The sequence below is a fragment of the Somniosus microcephalus genome, chromosome 5 (genome assembly GCF_052327205.1).
Source record: "Somniosus microcephalus isolate GS21.2 chromosome 5, FLI_Smic_1.0, whole genome shotgun sequence".
NCBI lineage: Eukaryota > Metazoa > Chordata > Chondrichthyes > Squaliformes > Somniosidae > Somniosus > Somniosus microcephalus.
The window spans coordinates 239,780,211-239,803,667 of NC_140991.1; the positions used below are offsets into that span (position 1 = coordinate 239,780,211).

At 50.7% G+C, this 23,457-nt stretch overlaps 1 protein-coding gene across 1 annotated transcript in view; it reads right to left on the minus strand.

Moving 5' to 3' along the window:
* The window catches only part of LOC147117621 (reticulophagy regulator 1-like), a 43,421-nt gene extending 20,433 nt beyond the window's left edge, over window positions 1-22,988 (minus strand). Inside the window, exon 1 of the mRNA XM_085988755.1 lies at window positions 22,776-22,988. Coding sequence (XP_085844881.1) covers window positions 22,776-22,971 — 196 coding nt within the window. The 5' untranslated portion in view covers window positions 22,972-22,988. The remainder of the gene's footprint in view (window positions 1-22,775) is intronic.
* Window positions 22,989-23,457: the final 469 nt, after the last annotated feature.

A 23,457-nucleotide genomic window follows, 5' to 3' on the forward strand; every position in this document is an offset into this window, starting at 1 on the left:
GTACATGGAAGACAGGCACTAAGGGAATGCACAAGGGTGATTAGTTGACTTTGGTATGTAATATTGGATGGCTTGATTTATAAATCTGGTTTGGGATGTTTATTTTCTGTTGGCTTTTATTGCAGCATAGTGGCCAAGAGGACAGAAGTAAGCTGTGGGACTGTTGGTGAATAGGGAATTGAGGTTACGTTTACTGGTACCGCACTCGAATGAGTTGATCACAGACAGCCCGGCCAGAAAGGGGTTGTCTTGGCTAACTCCTCCCTTCCTCCTCCTCATCCTCTTCCTCCTCCTCCTCCTGCTCCTCAGCTCTTCGGCGTATACGTGGTGGCAAGGACTGTGCCCTCATGATGCCGAGGTTGTGGAGCATGCAGCAGACCACGACGAATCTTGAGATGCGCTCTGGCAAGTAGTGCAGGGCTCTTCCAGAGCGATCCAGGCAGCGGAAGCGTTGTTTAAGTATGTCATTGGTCTACTCTATCAGATTCCGTGTGGCAGCATGGCTTTCGTTATATTCATGCTGCCCACGTGTGCGTGGGTTGCGCACCAGAGTCATGAGCCAGGTGGTCAGCGAATAGCCCTCGTCGTCCAGTAGCCCACCTCTGGTTTGTCATGATGGTTCAAATGAAAACATAAGAACATAAGAAGTAGGAGCAGAAGTAGGCCATACGGCCCTTCGGGCCTGCTCTGCCATTCATGGCTGATCTAAGACCTCTAGTCCACTTTCCTGCACGATCTCCATATCTCTTGATTCCCCATGAGCCCTAGAGTCCAAAAATCTATCTATCTCAGCCTTGTATATACTCAATGATGAAGCATCCACAGCCCTTTCAGGAAGAGAATTCCAAAGATTCACAAACCTCAGAGTGAAGAAATTCCTCCTCATCTCAGTCTTAAATGGCCGATCCCTTATCCTGAGACTATGCCCCCTGGTTCTAGACTCTCCAGACAGGGGAAACAACCTCTCAGCATCAACCCTGTCAATCTCCCTCAGAATCTTAAATGTTTCAATGATAGAGGGATATCAAAATCAACACAAATAATTTTTACAATTATATTAGGAAAAAGAGGGTGGTCAGAAGCAATGTTGGCCCCTTGAAAACTGATATTGGTGATATTGTCAATGATAATAAGGAAATGGAGGACATATTAATAATTACTTGCCATCAGTATTTACAGTAGAGGAAAACTCAAGGAAACTAATATTGAATCAGGGACAGGGACTCAATAAAATTAACGTAAGCAAAATAGCAGTAATGAAAAAAATAATGGCACTAAAGAGTGGCAAATCCCCAGGACCAAATGGTTTCCATCCCAGGGTTTTAAAGGAAGGAGGTGAGCACATTGCAGATGTCCTAACTATAATCTTCCAAAGTTCTCTCAATTTAGGAACCGTCCATTTAGATTAGAAAATTGCACACGTCACTCCGCTATTTAATAACGGTGAGAGAGGGAAACCAGGGAATTATAGACCAGTTAGCCTAACATCTGTTGTCGGGAAATCACCAGAGTCTATAATTAAGGATAGGGAGACTGAACACCTTGAAAATTTTCAGCTGATCAGAGAAAACCAGCATGGATTTGTAAAAGGTAAGTCATGCCTGATGAACCTAATTGAATTTTTTGAAGCGGTGACTAAAGTAGTGGACAGGAGAATGTCTATGGATGTTATTTATATGGACTTCCAGAAGGCATTTGATAAAGTCCCGCATAAGAGATTGTTAACTAAGATTGAAGCCCATGGAATTGAAGGCAAATTATTGACCTGGTTAGGAAATAGGCTGAGTGGCAGGAGACAGAGAGGAGGGATAATGGGCAGGTGCTCTAATTGGCAGGATGTGACTCGTGGTGTCCCGCAGGGATCTGTATTGGGACTGCAAATATTTACAGTATTTATTAACGACTTAGATGATGGTATAGAAAGCCACATATCCAAATGTGCCGGTGACACAAGACAGGCGGCATTGTAAGCAGTGTAGATGAAAGCACAAAATTAAAAGGATATTGATAGATTAAGTGAATGGGCAAAACTGTGGCAAATGGACTTCAATGTAAGCAAATGTGAGGTCATCCACTTTGGACCTAAAAAGGATAGAACAGGGTACTTTGTAAATGGTGAAAAGCTAAAAACAGTGGAAGTCCAGAGAGACTTGGGGGTCCAGGTACATAGTTCATTAAAATGTCATGAACAGGTACAGAAAATAATCAAAAAGGCTAATGGAATGCTGGCCTTTATATCTAGAGCACTAGAATACAAGGGGGTAGAAGTTATGCTGCAGCTATACAAAACCCTGGTTAGACCACACCTGGAGTACTGTGAGCAATTCAGGGCACCACACCTTAGGAAGGATATATTGGCCTTGGAGGGAGTGCAGCGGAGGTTTACCAGAATGATACCCGGACTCCAAGGGTTAGATTACGAGGAGAGATTACACAAATTAGGGTTGTATTCCCTAGAATTTAGAAGGTTAAGGAGTTATTTGATTTAAGTTTTCAAGATATTAAAGGGAAGAGATAGGGCAGATAGAGAGAAACTATATCCGCTGGTTGGGGACTCTAGGACTAGGGAGCACAGTCTAAAAATTAGAGCCAGACCTTTCAGGTGTGAAATTAGGAAACACTTGTACACATAAAGGGTGGTAGAAGTTTGGAACTCTCTTCCGCAAATGGCAATTGATGCTAGATCAATTATTCGTTTTAAATCGGAGATTGATAGATTTTTGTTAACCAATGGTATTAAGGGATGTGGGGCAAAGGTAGGTATATAGAGTTAGATCACATGATCTCATTGAATGGCGGAACAGGCTTGAGGGGCTGAATGGCCTACTCCTGTTCCTATGTTCCTAGATCAACTCTCATTCTTCTAAACCCCAGAGAGTATAGGCCCATGCGGATGGTACAGCGGAATGCCGCAGAATGAAGGGGTCATGACTAATGTTCCCCTAAGGTGCCCGGCCGCGCACCAATCGGGAGGTCCCGCGCAGGCCTCTCATCATCTCTTGCCGCTGCAGCAAATTTAAAGGGACTGTGCACAAAAAAAAATTAGAGGGAACATTGATCATGACTGCTGCCAGGATACCGAGCTGACATTGAGGGAGTGAAATCCTTTCCGATTGCGGTACATCTCTGAATTCACATGCGGCGCCCGCAAAGCATTGTGTGTGCACTAAATGGCACCCTGCACCTTGGGGAAGCTTGCTATCCTGGCAAAGCTGCGTGCTCGTTCCACCTGCTTCTCACTGGCAAGAGAGAATGAAATATATTCACTTCTCTTTGCATATAGAACCTCAGTGACTTCCCTTATGCAACAGTGCACGGCAAACTGGGAGATGTTGGAAATATTGCCTGTTCCAGCCTGGAAGCAGTCCGACGCATAAAAATTCATGGCCACGCTCATCTTCATAGCCACTGACATTTCTGTCTTCGCCCTACACCGAGGATGCAGTTCTGCCTGCAACTGGTGGCAGATTTCAGTGAGCACCTCCTTAATGAAGCGGAGATGTCACATACACTGTTCTTCGCTGAGGTTAAGGTCTGAGAATTATTCCCCGAAGACCATGGGTGGATATGGCCTCCTGCTTTTTTGTTCATTCATGGGCGTCGCTGGCAATGCCAGCATTTATTGCCCATCCCTAATTGCCCTTGAGAAGGTCAGAGTCATAACGGTACAGAAGGAGGCCATTCAGCCCATCGAGTCCATGCCGGCTCTCTGTAGAGCAATCCAGTCAGTCCCATTCCCCCGCAATTTTATTTCCCTCAAGTGCCTATCCAGTCTCCCCTTGAAAACACTGAGTGTCTCCGCTTCCACCACTTCCATCGGCAGCGAATTCCAGGTCATTACCACTCGCTGCGTAAAAAAGTTTTCCCTCACGTGCCCCCTATATCTCTTGCCCAAAACCTTAAATCTGTATCACCTATTCCTTGTACCATCAACTAGTGGGAACAGCCTTTCCCCATCTAGCCTATCCAAACCCGTCATAATCTTGTACACCTCTATCAAATCACTCTCAACCTCCTTTGCTCTAATGAAAACAAATCCAGCTTCTCCAACCTGTCCTTGTAGCTAAGGTCCCCCATCCCTGGAACCATTCTGGTAAATCTCTTCTGCACCATCTCAAGGGCCTTCACATCCTTCCTAAAGTGTGGTGACTAGAACTGGACGCAATACTTCAGTTGTGGCCTAACCAGCGCTTTATTAAGGTTCAGCATAACTTCTCTACTTTTGTACTCAATACCTCTATTTATGAAGCCCAAGATCCCATGGGGGAGAAATTCGGTATCGCCCCGTTTGGGGCGCAATTATCGGCCGGGCGCAAAGCTTAGCGCCTGCCGCTAACTATCGCCTCCAACTGCAAACTTGGCTTTTATTGCCCCTGGAGGTGATTGGAGCGCTAAATCAGGCGCTGCACACCTGTCTTAAGGTGCAAAGGCCGAGGAGCGAGGTGCTAACTCAGAGCGCGGGCGCAGCACAGGTGATGTCAATTAGCGATGGAACACACACACTGGCACTGGCCAGTACTTGCTCTCCAGCCACACCCTGCTCATTGGAGCCTTGAATCTCGGCCTGGAGAGACCTGTGACTACATTTTCCAGCCAAGGACTATGGAGAGGGTGAGAGAACGAGCTCAGCGCTTCAGCGAGCAGGCCTTGGAGGCTCTGGTTGGCGCGGTGGGGCGCAGAAGAACTATACAGTACCCTGAGAGTGGCAGGAGGCCTTTGCCATGCGACTATAGAAGAGTGTGGAGGGAGGTGGCTCAGCACGTCTCCTCCAGGAGCATGGTGCCCAGGACCCATACTCAATGTCGCAAAAAGTTCAATGACCTCACTCGGGTCGTCAGGGTGAGTGGCTTTTTTTCCCAATACCTCGCCATTCCTCCATTTCAACCTCACTATGGCCAGAGGGTCTTAAAACCCCAATGCTCAACGCTCATCCAACACCTATGGCCCTCTCATGAAACACACACGCACATTCCACACCTTGCATACAGTAAGGGCTATTCAACTATGGGAGGCACATCAGGCAAGACCATGGCTGCATACATTAAGGGCTATTCAATTATGGGAGGCACATCAGGCAAGACCATGGCTGTATATTTACTCAGACGCCGTCCTTTTTCTTGCAGGCCAAGCTATCTCATAACAGGAGACAGCAGCAACGGACGAGTGGAGGGTGGCCTCAGCTGCAACCCCTCAGCGATCATGAGGCGCGCGTCCACAGGATTGTGGCAAGCCAGGTGATCGGTCCCGTCGCCCCTAGAGAGGTCGACCCCATTCGGGACAGCAATGGTAATGTCATCAGCTTTCTCTCCTCTCTCATTCCACTTGTCCCTCACAACACCAGCCTTTGACACTTTCAATCCAACTTACTAAATCGCTCCACTCTTTCCTCCCTTACTGCCTCACTGTCCTGACGCTAAAGCCACTCTTGTACCTCCCTGCTTTCAGATGGTGATTCACCAGCTGAGGAGACAGGCCCTGAAGCTGCCAGTGGGAGCGAAGCAGCAGGCGAGGAGGAAGAGGAAGCCGGAGCATCAGCGCCAGCGTCTCCCGAGGAAGCCCATGCCCACACTGGGACCACATCTTCCCTGGAGGGGAGCAGGGGGGAAGGGTCTGATGAGGGTGAAGCCCCGGGATCCAGCAGGCTGCAGCAACGCGATGTGGCTAGGGAAGCTCGGGGGCCTTCTTCCCGGAGGGAGAGTAGGCCAGCGAGTCCTGCTGCACTGGACGCAGAGGAGGAGCGGCTCATCGCTGAAATGAACACCCAGGCGGTGGACATGCACACTCAGCTCATGGGTGTAGTGGGAAGGGTGCCCTAACGCATTGAATCACTGGCAAGGAGTGTGGAGCACTATGCTGTAGCACAGGCGGATGCCACACAAATGCTTAGTGCTGCAATTCAGTCACTGGCTGCCATGATCCAATCTCAGACTGGTCTCATGCAAACTCAGATTGAGGCCACGCAAGCACTGACTGCTGCCATTGTCGCTGGTTCAGATACATTTCCCCGGGGGTCTCTCGAAGCAGGCCAGCAATCTGTGCTCCAGCAGATTGCTCTGGATGCTGAGGTGCTGCCCCGTGGGAGTGCCAGTGTGTCGGTCGAGCAGGGAGTTGCTGTCCTCTCTCAAGATGACAGCATTCCTGCTGCCACCACTATCACTTCCCCATTGCACTTGCCACCATCTGTAGTCCAGACTGCTGCCGCCCATGCAGAGTTGGTGCAGTCTGCAGCCGGGCCCTCCAGGCCCAGAGCTGGTCGAGGCCGTCCTTCAAGGGCATCTGTAGTCTCAGGTTCTGACAATCTTTGCTGCAGCCACTGGGGCCTCATTACGGAGGAGCAGTAGGGTGGGAAGGGGGGAAGTGCGCAAGGGAAAGAGATCACCCTCGAAGGGCAAAAAGTAGGTGGTGAGACAAAATGTTGGGATTTTTTATTAAAGGCCGAGGTTCATGTTCAAACTTTTGTTTAGTGTTTTGGACATTATCTCCAGGTTGTGAGAACCAGTTATATTAATGATTTTTTGTGTTTGTTTCTATTAGTTTGTCATGAAGAAATGACACACACAGAGTTTGTAAAATAAAAAAGTTTTTGTATTCAAAATGTACAGGTTTGGCCTTTGGAATTATTGCTGTCTTGGCCGGCTAGAGGGGTTGCGGGTTGCTTTCATTCATGTTGTTCTCCATGCCAGAAGCCATTTCCTCAGCAGAGGCCTAGAAGCGGCTTGTTATCAGTCGTTGACGGACGGCCTTTGCAGTTTCAACATTGTGGGCCTCCCTCCCGCTGCTGCTGATCATCCTCCTCCTCTTCCTCCGGTGGTGCTCCAAGGCCTAGTGGCATTGGCTGGGTCCTGAAGATTGCCAGAAGAATGCAGCACGCTCCTCCCGAGTGGTCCAGACAGTGGAACTGTTGCTTGAGCATGCCGATCGTCTGCTCAATGATGTTCCTGGTGGCGAGGTGGCTCTCATTGTACCGCAGCTCAGCAGGGATGTTGGGGTTACGGAGCGGTGTCATCAGCCAGGTGCAGAGTGGATAACCCTTGTCCCCGAGGAGCCAACCACTTGGCTGATGCGGTGCCTGGAAAAGTTCTGGCACACCAGTCTGGCACAGGATGAAAGCATCGTGGCTGCTGCCAGGATAGTGGGCACTGACAGCGAGCAGCAGCTGTCTGTGGTCACAGACCAACTGGACATTTAAGGAGTGGAACCCCTTGTGGTTTCGGAAAACCTCTGCATTCCCATGGGGAAGTCCGCTATCCTCGCAAAGCCCAATGCGCGTTCATGCCGTTTGGCCCGGGTCATCGGGAAAGAGATGTACTGGTGTCTCCTTTTATAGAGGGCATTTGTGACCCGACGGATATAGCAATGGACCGCGAACTGGGAGATATTGGCGATGTCCCCAGTAGCTGCTTGAAAGGAGCTGGTGGCAGAAAAATTCAGAGCCACTGTGACCTTCACTGGCACCGACAGAGACGTCCTGGTCCTCAGTTGAGGCTGCAGATCTGGCTGCAGCAGGTGGCAGAGCTCAATGACCACCTCCTTGCTGAAGTGCAGCCTGCGCAAACACTGCTCCTCAGACAAATGAATGTAGGAGACTGACGTTACGATCTGCAGCCGCAGCAGATCGGGGCGGTAAGCTTTTGCACCGCCGCAAAAACTCTAGTCAATTTCGGGAGCGGTGCAAACATCGCCATAATTTTCCAATCGCCATAATTTTCCAATCTTCCCTAGCAAACATCGCTGCGCCCGAATTTTCCCCCCCATATGTTTTGTTAACCACTCTCTCAATATGTCCTGCCAGCTTCAGGGACCTATGCACAGTAACTCCCAGGTCCCTCTGTCCCTGCACTCTTTAAAACTGTGCCATTAAGTGTATATTGTCTCTCCCTGTTCCTTCTGCCAAATTGCATCACCTCACACTTCTCTATTAAATTCCATTTGCCACTTTGTCTGTGCATTCTGCTAGCCTTTCTATGTCCTGAAGCAGTCGATTGGTATCATCATCACTGTTTGCCACACCCCCAAGTTTGGTGTCATTGGCAAATTTAGAAATTCTACTCTGTATTCCAATATCCAGGTCATTTATATATATCAAAAAAAGCAGTGGCCCCAGCACTGATCCTTGGGGAACACCACTGTCTACCATCCTCCAGTCTGAAAAACAGCCATTTACCACAACTCACTGTTTTCTGTCCTTAAGCCAGTTCCTTATCCAAGCTGCCACTGACCCACCTATTCCATGAGCCTCAATTTTGTTAACCAGCCTTCTATGTGGTACTTTGTCAAACGCCTTCCGAAAATCCATGTAGACAACATCCATTGCATTCCCTTCATCAGTCCTCTCTGTTACTTCATCAAAAAATTCAATTAAATTAGTCAAACACGATCTGCCTTTTACAAATCCGTGTTGGCTCTCCTTAATTAGCTTAAACCTCTCCAAGTGCCCGTTAATTTTTTCCTTGATTATTGTTTCTAAAACTTTACCCACCACTGATGTTAAACTGATCAGCCTGTAGTTACTAGGATTGTCCTTACACCCTTTCTTGAACAATGGTGTCACATTTGCCACTTTCCAATCCTCAGGCACCTCCCTGCATCTAGGGAAGATTAGAAAATTATGGCAAGCCCTTCTGCCATCTCCTCCACCAATTCCCTTAGCAACCTGGGATGCAAGCCATCTGGACCAGGCAACTTGTCCACTCTAAGCATACCCAGCCTTTCTAGTATATCCTATCAATTTTCAACCCTTCCATTGCTTCTACCGATATTTTGTCAGCATCCATCTCCTTAGTAAACACCGATACAAAGTACTCATTGAGTATTCTAGCCTTGCCCTGCGCCTCTAAGCATATCACCTTCGGCTGTTTACATGCCGGTAGAAGATTTTTGGGTTCCCTTTTATGTCAACTGCCATTCTACTCTCATATTCTCTCTTTGCCAATCTTATTTTCATCTTCACATCCCCTCTCAACTTACTGTATTTGGTCTGGTTCTCCCTTGAAGAATTCACCTGACATGCATCATACACCCTCTTTTTTTGTTTCATCATCTTCTCTATCTCCCTCGTCATCCAAGGAGCCCTTGCTTTGGTTCCCTTACCTTTCCCTCTTGTTGGCATGTACCTAACCTGTACTTGGAACATCTCCTCCTTAAAGATCACCCATTGTTCCATTACAGTTTTTCTTGTCCGTCTTTGGTTCCATTTTACTCTGGCTGGATCCTTTCGCATCCCACTGAAGTTAGCCCTACTCCAGTTTAGAAGTTCCACTCTAGATTGTTCCTTGCTCCTCTCCATTGCTAATCTAAATCTTATGATACGATGATCACTCGTACCCAAGTGTTCTCCCACAGGCACTTGGTCGACCTGGCCCACCTCATTCCCCAGCACCAGATCTAGCAATGCCTCCTTCCTAGTTGGGCCAAGAACATATTGGTCAAGGAAATTCTCCTGAACACATTTCAGAAATTCCTCCCCCTCCTTTCCCTTTACCCTACCTAGCATTATCCCAATCGATATTTGGGTAATTAAAGTCCCCCAATATCACCACTCTATAGCTCTTGCATATCTCTGCGATTTCCCTGCAGATTTGCTCCTCTACCTCCCTCTCACTATTTGGAGGTCTATAGGGGGAGAAATTTGGTATCGCCCCATTTGGGGCGCAATTATCGGCTGGGTGCAAAGTTTAGCGCCCGGCACTAATTATCGCCTCTGACTGCAAACTTGGCTTTTATCGCCCCTGAAGGCGATTGGAGCGCTAAATCAGGCGCTGCACACCTCTGTTAAGGTGCTATCGCCGAGGAGTGAAGCGCTACCTCAGAGTGCTGGCGAAGCTCATGTGATGTCAGTCAGCAATGGAACACAGACACACTGGTGCCGACCAGTTCTTAAAGGGAGGGTCGATCTTGCTCTCCATGCACACCCTGCTCATTGCAGCCTTGAATCTCGGCCTGGAGAGACCTGTACATCAAATCTGCTGGAAAGAACAATGGAGAGGCCCAGGGAAAGAGCTCAAAGTGCAGCCCCCTAAGACTCTTCTAAATCGATGCAAGGAAGGTCAAATCAAAATGAACCTGCAAAGTGCTGCTCAGTACCCAAAACTCTTTCACACAGCGTTGAATCTCTCCAGAAGTCTCTCTCTCTCTCTCTCTCTCAGAATGCGTGGTGTAAAAATGTCGTCGACAAAAAAAGGCAGGAAGCATTTGCCTTTAAAAGTGCTCCCCCTGTCCCTTCCTGACTGCAAAACGCTCCCCTCAACCGGTCGTTGCTAGCGGCAGGAGGTAAGGGCAGGGGCGCCACTCAATATCCGGTCCGGGGCGCTACCGGGGCGTTGCACGCTCGACTGACGTCACGATCTGCGGGCGCAGGAGATCATGGTGGTAATGTTTAGCGCCGCCGCAAAATGTCTGGTCAATTCCGCAAACATCGCCGCGCCCGGGCGCTAGTTGCTTTGCGTCCCATTAGCACCCTCTTAGGGCGCTAACGGGAGGCGCAAAGCAACTGAATTTTTCCCCCATAGAATACTCCCAATAGCATGATCATACCCTTTTTGCTCCTCAACTCTAGCCAACTGGATTCTGTCCTTGTCCCCTCAAGAACATCCTCCCTTTCCAACACTACAATGTCTTCCTTAATCAGCACTGCCACCCCACCTCCTTTTTTTCCTTCCCTATCTTTTCTGAACATATTAATTATTAAGTGCCCAGTCCTCACCGTTTTTAAGCCACGTTTCCGTTATTGCCACAACATCAGATTGCTACACGGCTAATTGTGCTTGTAGCTCACCAACCTTATTCACCACACTTTGTGCATTTAAGTATATGCATTCTAAACCCACTTTTGATAGTCTTTCTTAGTCTGCACCTATCTAACATGGTACTACTACCGCCTCTAGTACTATCTTCTATAGTACTATCCAACACAATCCTCTTTTCGACTCCTATATGCTGGTGCCCAACCCCCTGCTAAGCTAGTTTAAACCCTCCCAACAGCACTAACAAACCTTCCCGCGAGAATATTGGTCCCGGCTCTGTTGAGGTGTAACCCGTCTGGCTTGTACAGGTCCCACCTTCCCCAGAAACGGTCCCAATGCCTCAGGAATCTAAAGCCCTCCCTCCTGCACCATCTCTCCAGCCACGCATTCATCTGTTCAATCCTCCTATTCCTGTACTCACTAGCACGTGGCACCAGGAGTAATCCGGAGATTACTACCTTTGAGGTCCTGCTTTTTAGTCTCTCTCCTAGCTCCCTAAACTCTGCCTGCAGGACCTCATCCCTCTTTCTGCCTATGTCGTTGGTACCAATATGGACAACGACCTCTGGCTGTTCACCTCCCCCCTCAGAGTGTCCTGCAGCCGCTCTGTGACATCCTTGACCTTGGCACCAGGAAGGCAACATACCATCCTGGAGTCATGTCTATGGCCGCAGAAACGCCTGTCTGCTCCCCTAACTATCGAATCCCTTACCACTATTGCTCTTCCACTCTTTTTCCTCCCCCCTTGTGCAGCTGAGCCACCCGTGGACTTGACTCTGGCTGCACTCCCCAGAGGAACCATCGCCCTCACCAGTACTCAGAACAGAATACTGGTTGGCGAGCGCAATGCCCCAGGGACTCCTGCACTACCTGCCTGGTCCTCCTCTTCTGTCTGGCGGTCACCCATTCCCTTTCTGCCTGCCCACTCTTAAGCTGCGGGGTGACCACCTCTAGAAGCGTGCTATCCATGTAACTCTCAGCCTCGCGGATGCACCGCAGTGACTCCAGCTGCTGCTCAAGCTCCGAAACCCGGCTCTTGAGTTGCTGTAGCTGGCAACACTTTCCACACGTGGTCGTCCAGGATACGTGAAGCATCCAGGACATCCCACATGGCACAGGATGTGCACTCCACAGGACTGAGCTGCCCCGCTATGCCTCTATTTAATAGACTAAGATCTAACCCAGCAGAAATAAACTTAAAACTTAACAAAAAACACTCCCCAGCTACTCACCAATTGGCTCTTTCCCTCTATTTAATAGGCTATTAAATAACTTAGCAGAAATAAAATTATTAAAAAATACACTCACCAGCTACTCACCAATCAGCTCCTTCCCTTGTGCCGATGTCACTTTTTTACTCTGGTGTCACTTTTTAAAAAAACTGCCTCTGTTGAGTTGCTGCCGCTCCTTTTAACTGCTCCGCTCTCACTGTGCTCCCTCCAGGTCCGCCCCTTCCCGTCTCAGGCTCCTGCCGCTTGGGACTGCTCCTTTTAACTGTTCTGCTCTCGCTGTGCTCCCTCCAGGCCCGCTCCTTCCAGTCACAGGTGGTGGTGAGTCGCCTTCTTGAACCACTGCAGTCCGTGTGGTGAAGGTACTCCCCACAATGCTGTTTAGGTAGGGAGTTCCAGGATTTTGACCCAAAAACGATGAAGGAACGGCAATATATTTCCAAGTCAGGATGGTGTGTGGCTTGGAGGGGAACTTGCAGGTGGTGGTGTTCCCATGCACCTGCTGCCCTTGTGGCAGGTGCTGTCGAAGAAGCCTTGGCGAGTTACTGCAGTGCATCTTGTAGATGGTACATACTGCAACCACAGTACGCTGGTGGTGGAAGGAGTGAATGCTTAAGGTGGTGGATGGGGTGCCAATCAAGCGTACTGCTTTGTCCTGGATGGTGTTGAACTTCTTGAATGTTGTTGGAGCTAAACTCATCCAGGCAAGTGGAGAATTTCCCACCACATTCCTGACCTGTGCCTTGTAGGTAGTAGAAAGGCTTTGAGGAGTCAGGAGGTGCCGCAGAATACCCAGCCTCTGACCTGATCCTGTAGCCACAGTATTGTGGCGTTGCCACATTGGGGAAACACTGTGTGTATGTAGATAAACCTGTATAATCCCCTTTTAACTGCTGTATTCCCCTCCCCCCGCAAGCCAGTTGCAAGCTGAGTGGAATAAGGCACGTTCAGACTTGCCTGCTGCTGATAGAAGGAAAACCAATCAGGTTCCAGCAGGTGACCAATCCGTGAGTCATCACAGGTTCGCGGGCTTCACGAATTGAGTACTGTATTGAGAGAGTTGGAGTAAAGACCTATTTCTTGTAGCTCGCTGTGTTGCCTATTTCTTTACGCGGGAGACCGTAGTCCCCCACATTGGTGACCCCGAATGTCGGCGGCCGAAGCCCCCAACTCACGCAGCCCTACAGAGGCCAGCAACGACCCGATGGCAACCAGCAGCAGCTTGATGTCGGCCGGCGCCGCATCCTTGAAGCTCCCCACCTTCTGGGAACACCAAGCACCAGCTTGGTTCGCGCACTCGGAGGCCCAATTCACCCTTCGCAGGGTTCAAGACGATGAAGAAAGGTACCTCCACGTAGTCTCAGCACTAGCAAGCTCTACCGCCGCCGAAGTTCTCGACCTGCTGGGGAACCCACCACAGACCGGCAAGTACTCAACCATTAAGGGCCGCTTGCTGCAGGCTTATGGCCTGTCCAAGGAGGAGAGGGCCCGCAGGCTTCTCTCACTACCAGGCCTCGGCGATTCTACCCCGACCCAGTTGATGAGCCGGATGCTTGCGCTCCTGGGCTCTGAACCGCAGTGCTTTTTGTTTCGGGCCCTTTTCCTCAGCCTGCTTCCTCAGCAGGTACAGACTGCCCTCGCGGGGTCCCCGATCACGGACTGTGTACAACTGGCAGCCGCCGCGGACAAAGTTTTCACCGTCGCCCAACTCGGCTGTGCAGCCGCGAGGCTCCCCGACACCACCGAGCGCGCGCCGCCACGCCAGGCCGCAGAACTATGCTACTACCACGCGCGTTTCGGCCACAAGGCCCAACGCTGCAGAGCACTCTGCTCTTTCGATCAAACCAAGATGGCCACCCGGCCCAACGCACCAGCCCTGCGCCGCCGCCTAGACCCGTTTGACCGCACCCCCGCCGCCACGATGGCCATTGGCACCGCAGGTAAACTGCTGTACATAACCGACTCTCTTTCAGGACGCAGATTCGTTTGCGACACCGGAGCCCAATGCAGCATAATTCCTGCCTCCCAGCTCGACATCCAGGCAGGCCACATCGGCCCACCCCTCGTGGCGGCAAATGGCGCAGCCATCGCTACTTTCGGAAAGTGACGGGCCGAGGTTTGTTTCAACGGCCAGCGATTTACGTGGGATTTTGTGACGGCCTCGGTGGCACATCCTTTGCTGGGCGCCGATTTTCTTTGCACCCACGGACTCCTGGTCGACGTCCGCGACAGGCGCCTGATTGACGCAGCAACTTTCGCTTCACTGGCCTGCCAGCAGAGCAACAGCCCGGCCCTTGTCGGGTCCTGCTCCGCCCCGGCGCATGACGACTACGCCCGCCTACTTGCAGATTTCCCGAGGCTCACACAACCGACCTTCTCAGCCGCGGCAGCCAAGCATGGGGTCGAGCACCACATCGCCACTACGGGACCACCAGTGTTCGCTCGAGCCAGACGCCTGGACCCAGCCAAGATGGCGGTGGCCAAGGAAGAATTCGCCACGATGGAAAAACTGGGCATCATCTGCCGCTCGAACAGCCCTTGGTCGTCCCCCCTCCATATTGTGCCCAAGCCGGGCGGTGGCTGGCACCCCTGCGGCGACTACAGACGGCTCAACGACACCACCACGCCCGATAGATACCCCATTCCGCACATCCAAGACTTCTCGGCACACCTCGCAGGAAAGTCCGTCTTTTCCAAGGTCGACCTGATTCGCGGCTACCATCAGGTCCCCATCCACCATGCAGACGTCCAGAAGACGGCGGTCATCACCCCCTTCGGACTGTTCGAGTTCCTGCGCATGCCCTTCGGGCTTAAGAACGCCGCACAGGCCTTCCAACGGCTCATAGACTCCGTCCTACGGGACCTGAGCTTCCTGTTAGTCTATCTGGACGATATCCTCGTGGCCAGTACCAGCACATCGCGCATTTGCGCTCCCTTTTCCAGCGCCTCAGCCAACACGGGCTAATCGTCAACCCGGCCAAATGCCAGTTCGGAGCAGCCCAAATTGACTTTCTCGGCCACAGAATCTCGCCAAGGGGAGCCATTCCCCTACCTTCCAAGGTGCAGGCGGTGGCGGACTTTCCCCAGCCCACCTCGGTTAAGGCGCTGCAGGAATTTTTGGGGATGGTCAATTTCTATCATCGGTTCGTGCCCAAGGCCGCCGCACTCATGCGCCCCCTCTACGAAGCCACCAGGGGCAAAACGGGCAAAGAGCAACTCACCTGGTCCAGCGAGATGGCGACAGCCTTCCACCAGACCAAAAGCGCCTTGGCCAACGCCACACTACTGGCCCACCCCATCCCGGGCGCCAAGACCGCCCTCACCACGGACGCCTCGGATTACGCCGTCGGCGCCGTCCAGCAACAGTGGGTCGAAGGCGCGTGGCAGCCACTGGTATTTTTCAGCCGACAGCTGCGCAAGAACGAGCAGGCTTACAGCACGTTCGACAGAGAGCTCCTGGCCCTGTTCCTGGCAATCCGGCACTTCCATTTCCTTCTGGAAGGCCGGCCGTTCACCGCATTCGTGGACCACAAGCCGCTCACTTTCACCATGGCCAAAGTAACCGAACCCTGGTCCGCGCGCCAACAGCGCCAACTCAACTTCATCTCGGAGTTCACCACGGACATCCGCCACGTCGCCGGCAAGGATAATTTGGTGGCCGACTGCCTCTCAAGACCCTTGCTCCACGCAGTGCACCTGGGCGTCGACTACGCCAGCATGGCGAGAGACCAGGCTGCCGACGCGGAGATCCAGGCCCTCAGGACGTCAACTACCAGTCTCACCCTGGCCGACATCCACTTGCACGCAGCCGGCACAACCCTCCTGTGCGACGTCTCAGTCCCTTCGCCTAGGCCGGTCGTTCCATCCGCCTGGCGCAAGCGAGTTTTCGGCATCATCCACAGCCTCTCACATCCAGGGATGCGTGCGTCTCAGAAACTTATGTCCGCCAAGTTCGTCTGGCCTGGACTCCACAAGGATGTGAGAGACTGGACCAACACATGCGTGCCGTGTCAGCGCGCTAAGGTCCAGCAGCACACCAAGGCGCCATTGGAGTGTTTCCCGGTGCCCGAGAGGCGTTTCGACCACGTCCACGTCGATCTGGTAGGCCCCTTGCCACCGTCGCACGGTTTTACACACCTGCTCACGATCGTCGACCGCACCACCAGATGGCCCGAGGTGGTTCCCCTCACCTCCACCACCACGACCGACGTCGCGCGAGCATTCGTCTCGACATGGGTGGCCCGGTTCGGCGTGCCGACCGACATATCTTCGGACAGAGGCCCCCAGTTCACCTCCCACTTGTGGAATGCCATCATCGCCGGCCTCGGCACCAAGTTGCACAGGACAACAGCCTACCACCCGCAGGCCAACGGGCTCTGCGAGCGCTTTCATCGTTCTTTGAAAGCCTCTCTCCGCGCCAGCCTGGTCGATACCAACTGGATCGACAAACTACCCTGGGTTCTCCTGGGATTGCGTACCGCGCCCAAAGAGGACCTCCGCGCCTCTGCGGCCAAGATGGTCTACGGCCAACCGCTCAGAGTACCAGGCGACTTCCTCCCCCTGACAACAGAGCCACGGTCGGCCGCCAGACAGCTTTCCCTGCACCAGGACGCGGCCCAGCAATTCCGTCCAGTGCCCACTTCGCAACACGGCCCGCAGCCGTCCTACGTGCCTCGAGACTTACGACATGCGGAGTTCGTCTTCGTGCGCCGGGACGCGCACAGAGGCCCGCTGCAGGCACCATACACCGGCCCCTTCCCAGTATTGGAGACGGGGGACAAAGCTTTTCTTATCGATGTCGGCGGGAAGCCGGACCTTATTTCAGTAGACCGCCTCAAACTGGCGCACCTGGACCTTAGCTTCCCGTTTCGGCCGGCTCTTCCCCCACGGCGGGGCAGACCTCCCGCGTTGGCGGCGGCCCCACAAGAGGACCAAGACACGCCAGAACCTTACTTTCCGGCCGCCGCCCCACCTTCGCCGGCAGCCCGTCCAGCCAGCCCACCGGCAGACCAGCCGCCAGACCAGCTGACGAACCAACCGGCCGACCTCCCAGACAGCCTTCCTCACACGCCAGATGGCTACTACAGCCGCTTGGTCAAACCTCCGCAGAGACTGACTTTTACAGTTAACGAAGATTCTGGGGGGGCGTATGTGGCGTTGCCACATTGGGGAAACACTGTGTGTATGTAGATAAACCTGTATAATCCCCTTTTAACTGCTGTATTCCCCCCCCCCCCGCAAGACAGTTGCAAGCTGAGAGGAATAAGGCACGTTCAGACTTGCCTGCTGCTGATAGAAGGAAAACCAATCAGGTTCCAGCAGGTGACCAATCCGTGAGTCATCACAGGTTCGCGGGCTTCACGAATTGAGTACTGTATTGTGAGAGTTGGAGTAAAGATCTATTTTTTGTAGCTCGCTGTGTTGCCTATTTCTTTACGCGGGAGACCGTAGTCCCCCACAGTATTTATGTGGCTGGTCCAGTTAAGTTCTGGTCAATGGTGACCCCCAGGATGTTGATGGTGGGGGATTCGGCGATGGTAATGCCGTTGAATGTCAAGGGGAGGTGGCTGGACTCTCTCTTGTTGGAGATGGTTACTGCGTGGCACATATATGGTGTGAATGTAACTTTCCATTAATCAACGCAAGCCTGAATGTTGTCCAGGTCTTGTTGCATGCAGACACAGACTGTTTCATTACCTGAGGAATTGTGAATGGAACTGAACACTGCAATCATCAGCGAACATTCCCATTTCTGACCTTATGATGGAGGGAAGGTCATTGATGAAGCAGCAGAAGATGGTTGGGCCTCGGACACTGCCCTGAGCAACTCCTGCAGCGATGTCCTGTGGCTGAGATGATTGGCCTCTAACAACCATCTTCTTTTGTGCTAGGTATGACTCCAGCCAGTAAAGAGTTTCCCCCTGATTCCCATTGACTTTAATTTTATTAGGGCTACTTGATGTCACACTCAGTCAAATGTTGCCTTTATGTCAAGTGCAGTCACTCTTACCTCACCTCTGGTATTCAGCTCTTATGTCCATGTTTGGGCAAAGGCTGTAATGAAGTCTGGAGCTGAGTGGTCCTGGCGGAACACAAAATGAGCGTAGGTTGAGCAGGTTATTCATGAGTGAGTGCCGCTTAATAGCACTGTTGACGACACCTTCCATTATCTTGCTGATGATTGAGAGTAGATTATGGGGCGGTAATTGGCCGGATTGGATTTGCCCTGCTTTTTGTGGACAGGACATATCTGGACAATTTTCCACTTTGTTGGGTAGATGCCAGTGTTGTAGCTGTACTGGAACAGCTTGGCTAGAGGTGCGGCTAGTTCTGGAGCACAAGTCTTCAGCACGACAGCTGGGATGTTGTCAGGACCATAGCCTTTGCTGTATCCAGTGCACTCAGCCGTTTCTTGATATCACATGGAATGAATTGAATTGGCTGAAGACTAGCTTCTATGATGGTGGGAACCTCAGGAGGAGGCCGAGAAGGATCATCCACTCGGCACTTGTGGCTGAAGATGGTTGCAAACGCCTTGTCTTTTGCACTCATGTGCTGGACTCCGCCATCATTGAGGATGAGGATGTTCATGGAGCCTCCGCCTCCTGTTGGTTGTTTAACTGTCCACCACCATCCACGACTGGATGTGGCAGGACTGCAGAGCTTTGATCTGATCCGTCGGCTGTGGGATCACTTAGCTTTGTCTATAGCATGCTGCTTCTGCTGTTTAGCATGCATGTAGTCCTGTGTTGTAGTTCCAACAGGTTGGCACCTCATTTTTAGGTACGCCTGGTGCTGCTCCTGGCATGCTCTTCTACTCTTCTCATTGAATCCCTTCAATGATCCCCTTGCTTGATGGTAATGGTAGAGTGAGGGATATGCTCGCCCATGAGGTTACAGATTGTGGTGGGTTACAATTCTGCTGCTGCTGATGGCCCACAGCGCCTCATGGATGCCCAGTTTTGAGCTGCTATATCTGTTCTAAATCTATCCTATTTAGCACGGTGGTAGTGCCACACAATACAATGGAGACTGTCCTCAGTGTAAAGACGGGACTTCGTCTCCACAATGACTGTGTGGTGGTCACTCCTACCAATACTGTTATGGACAGAAGCATCTGCGACAGGTAGATTGGTGAGGATGAGGTCAAGTAGGTTTTTTCCTCGTGTTGGTTCTCTCACCACCTGCCGCAGGCCCAGACTGGCAGTTATGTCCTTCAGGACTCAGCCAGCTCGGTCAGTACTGGTGCTACCAAGCCACTCGTGGTGATGGACATTGAAGTCCCCCACCCAGAGTACATTCTGTGCCCTTGCTAGTCTCAATGCTTCTTCCAAGTGGTGTTCAACAAGGAGGAGTACTGATTCATCAGCTGAGGGAGGGCGGTAGGTGGTAATCAGCAGGAGGTTTCCTTGCCCATGTTTGACCTGAAGCCATGAGACTTCATGGGGTCCGGAGTCAATGTTGAGGACTCCCAGTGCCACTCCTTCCTGACTGTATACCACTGTGCCGCCGCCCCTGGTGGGTCTGTCCTGCCCAGGGATGGTGATGGAGGAGTCCAGGACGTTGGCTAAAAGATATGATTCTGTGATTATGATTATGTTAGGCTGTTGCTTGACTAGTCTGTGGGACAGCTCTGGCACATGTCCCCAGATGTTAGTGAGGAGGGCATTGCAGGGTTGACTGGGCTGGGTGTGTCTTTGGCATGTCTGAATTCTGTGCCTAGGTCGATGCCGGGTGGTCCGTCTGGTTTTATTCTTATTGTTTTTCCGAGCGGTTTGATGCAACTGAGTAGTGTGCTAGGCCTTTTCAGAGGGCAGTTAAGAGTCAACCACATTGCTGTGGGTCTGGAGTCACATTTAGGCCAGACCAGGTAAGGATGGCAGATTTCCTTATTTAGTGAACTAGATGGGTATTTACGACAATCTGGTAGTTTCATGGTCACATTACTAATACTAGAGTCATAGAGTCATAGAGTTATACAGCACGGATAGAGGCCCTTCGGCCCATCGTGTCCGTGCCGGCCATCAAGCCCTGTCTAATCTAATCCCATATTCCAGCATTTGGTCCGTAGCCTTGTATGTTATGGCATTTCAAGTGCTCATCCAAATGCTTCTTAAATGTTGTGAGGGTTCCTGCCTCCACAACCCTTTCAGGCAGTGAGTTCCAGACTCCAACCACCCTCTGGGTGAAAAAGTTCTTTCTCAAATCCCCTCTAAACCTCCCGCCCTTTACCTTGAATCTATGCCCCCTAGTTATTGACCCTTCTACTAAGGGAAAAAGCTCCTCAGTATCCATCCTATCTATGCCCCTCATAATTTTGTACACCTCAATCATGTCCCCCCCTCAGCCTCCTCTGCTCCAAGGAAAACAAACCCAATCTGCCCAGTCTTTCTTCATAGCTGAAGCGCTCCAGCCCTGGTAACATCCTGGTGAATCTCCTCTGCACCCTCTCCAAAGCGATCACATCCTTCCTGTAGTGTGGCGACCAGAACTGCACACAGTATTCCAGCTGTGGCCTAACCAGTGTTTTATACAGCTCCATCATAACCTCCTTGCTCTTATATTCTATGCCTCGGCTAATGAAGGCAAGTATCCCATATGCCTTTTTTACCGCCTTATCCACCTGTTCCGCCGCCTTCAGGGATCTGTGTACTTGCACACCCAGATCCCTCTGCCCCTCCGTCTTGCCTAGGGTCTTACCATTCATTGTGTATTCCCTTGCCTTGTTAGTCCCCCCCAAAGTGCATCACCTCGCATTTTTCCGGGTTAAATTCCATTTGCCACTGTTCCGCCCATCTGACCAACCCATCTATATCGTCCTGCAAACTGAGGCTACCCTCCTCGCTATTTACCACCCTACCAATTTTTGTATCATCCGCGAACTTACTGATCATACCTTTTACATTCATATCCAAGTCATTAATGTAGACCACAAACAGCTTTTTATTCCAGATTTATTTAATTAAATGAATTTAAATTCCAGAGCTGCTGTGGTGGGATTTGAATTCATATCTCCGGATCATTAATCCAGCCCTACTGGATTACTCGTCCAGTAACATAACCACTATGCTACAGTTCCCTCTAAGAGTCCTTCTCTCCCTCCTGCCTCTTTGAGCAGCTTGTCCTGCTCTGTGTTGCCTCTGCTCATTCTCCCTTTCATGTTGCAGGCCAAGGGGGATACAAACTACAGTACCCATGTCTGGGAGCAACTGGTCTGAGCAGAAGCCTTGAAGTAATCTGCCACACCATTCTCTTGAGACTTCAGCCACTTTAAATAAGGTAAACACATCAAGAGCCAGTAGAAATCAACCAGCAACTAACCTTTAAGTAGGTGATGAACCCTTTAAATCGCGCTGGTGGGGGTGTCCTTCCTGCTGCTGAACGCATGTTCAGCTGTGCGTGTTTAAGAGAGGGCGATAGTTGGAGCGTTGAGGTCGAAAATGGCAACACTGGCGTCAACTCACTGTTGCACACTGATTGACGCCATACTCTGCATACTGCCGGCGCCTGCTCACAGTGCCAGCACTAACGACCTACCCAAAATGGCGTCAGCGCAGCCTGCAACAGAAGTGCGTGCGCGGCGCGGATGCCATTTTGGACTCAAAACGGCACCCATAGCGCCGAAAAACTGGCTGCTACGGAGTCGAATTTATCAGCAGAAGATCATAGACACACGGGTTGCCATGTTTCTATAAGCTATCACCTCACAGTATAACAGAGAGCGACAAATTATTTGCCTGCAATGCTGTTTATACCATTAAAGCATTGAGCAATGTCAGCACCTGCACAGTGTTTAAATTTACTTTCCTCCCTCTCAATTCACTTTTGTAATTAACTTATTCAAATATGGGTTTTTATTTAGCGGATACAGAATCATATAAAGCACATATTTGGATGTTAAAGGCATACTATACAAGACCTGCTAAAAATGTGTCTTCTCAGCAGCTGGCCTTAGTGCACCCTGGCAGTTTTACATTTGGTTTGCAGCTGGCTCTGCAAGATCTCTCTAGGTGAATCTGGAAACGCTAATGCAATATAAAAGCATCTGAATGATGACAATAACCGCTTTTTTAAAAAAGTGAGACAAACTATAAAGCTTACTTCCTAGAAACATAGTGGCTATTTTCAGAGAGAAACCCATTATAACAGAGTACAGTTCATAACTAGAAAATAGCTGCCCAATCTCTCTTCTCATAATCCTGCCCAACAAATATCTGACTAAACTAGGAAAACCCATTTGGGGTGAGAGGGCTTGCTGTCAGTCTTGGCTCAGCGGTAGCACTCACATCTCTGAGTCAGAAGGTCATGGATTCAAGCCCCACTCCAGGCTGACACTTCAGTGCAGTATTGAGGGAGAGCTCCACGGTCCCGTCTTTTGGATGAGAAGTTAAACTAAGGGCCCATCTGCCTTCTAAGGTGGACGTAACTGATCCATAACCGATCTCATGTCATTATTCAAAGAAGATCAGGGGAATTCTTCCGGTGTCCTGGCTAACATTTATCCCTCAACTAAAACATTTATCTAATTGCTGTTTGTGGGACCTTGCTGTGTGGAAATTGAGCACTGTGTTTCCCTGCATTACACCTCAAAAGTAATTCATTGACTGTGAAGCGCTTTGGGACAGCCTGAGGTCAAGAAAGAAGCTATTTAAATGCAAATTCTTTCTTTATTTCTATCGTCGTGAAGATTACTAAAGTAGAACCTGCATTATCAGTGCATTATTATAAATTTTAGATAATTCCCAGAATACATTGTACTTTTTTTGATGTATAGCTTAAATTATGAATGCAGAGTTGTTCTTACTTTGCCTTCTTCTTTGCAAACGTTGCACATAGTCCTTCAGACCAAAATCCAGTCGCTGCAGAACTGGTTCAATCTTGTTGTAAATACTGTGCCCCAAGTCATATGAGGTTACTAAAGGCCACAACAGGATGCACAATACTGTGAAACCAACCAAGAAACAAAAAAAATTATGTGTGGTATCATGCTTCACCATCATTTAGTGCCCTAAAAAAAGGCAGATTATCGGGAGGTGGGGGGGGGGGGGGGAACTAAAACAATATATAAAGCTATTTAGCTTAAAAACAATATTAGTGTTAATATTATCATTATATTCAGATACAGTGAAACCCACTTATTATACAATCAATGCCAATCACTACTGCTTCTACAGTATAAATTCTAGCTATGATTAGGAAAATATTTTATTGCATTAATTATGCATAAGCACGAGCCATTTCCCGAGGCTCTCTCCCCCCCCCGCCGCGATTTCCTGAGGCTCTCCCCCCCGCGATTTCCCGAGGCTCTCCCCCCCCGCGATTTCCCGAGGCTCTCCCCCCCCCCCCGCGATTTCCCGAGGCTCTCCCCCCCCCCCGCGATTTCCCGAGGCTCTCCCCCCCACCCCCCCGCGATTTCCCGAGGCTCTCTTCCCCCCCCCCCCGGCGATTTCCCGAGGCTCGCACCCCCCGCGGTCTCCCGAGGCTGT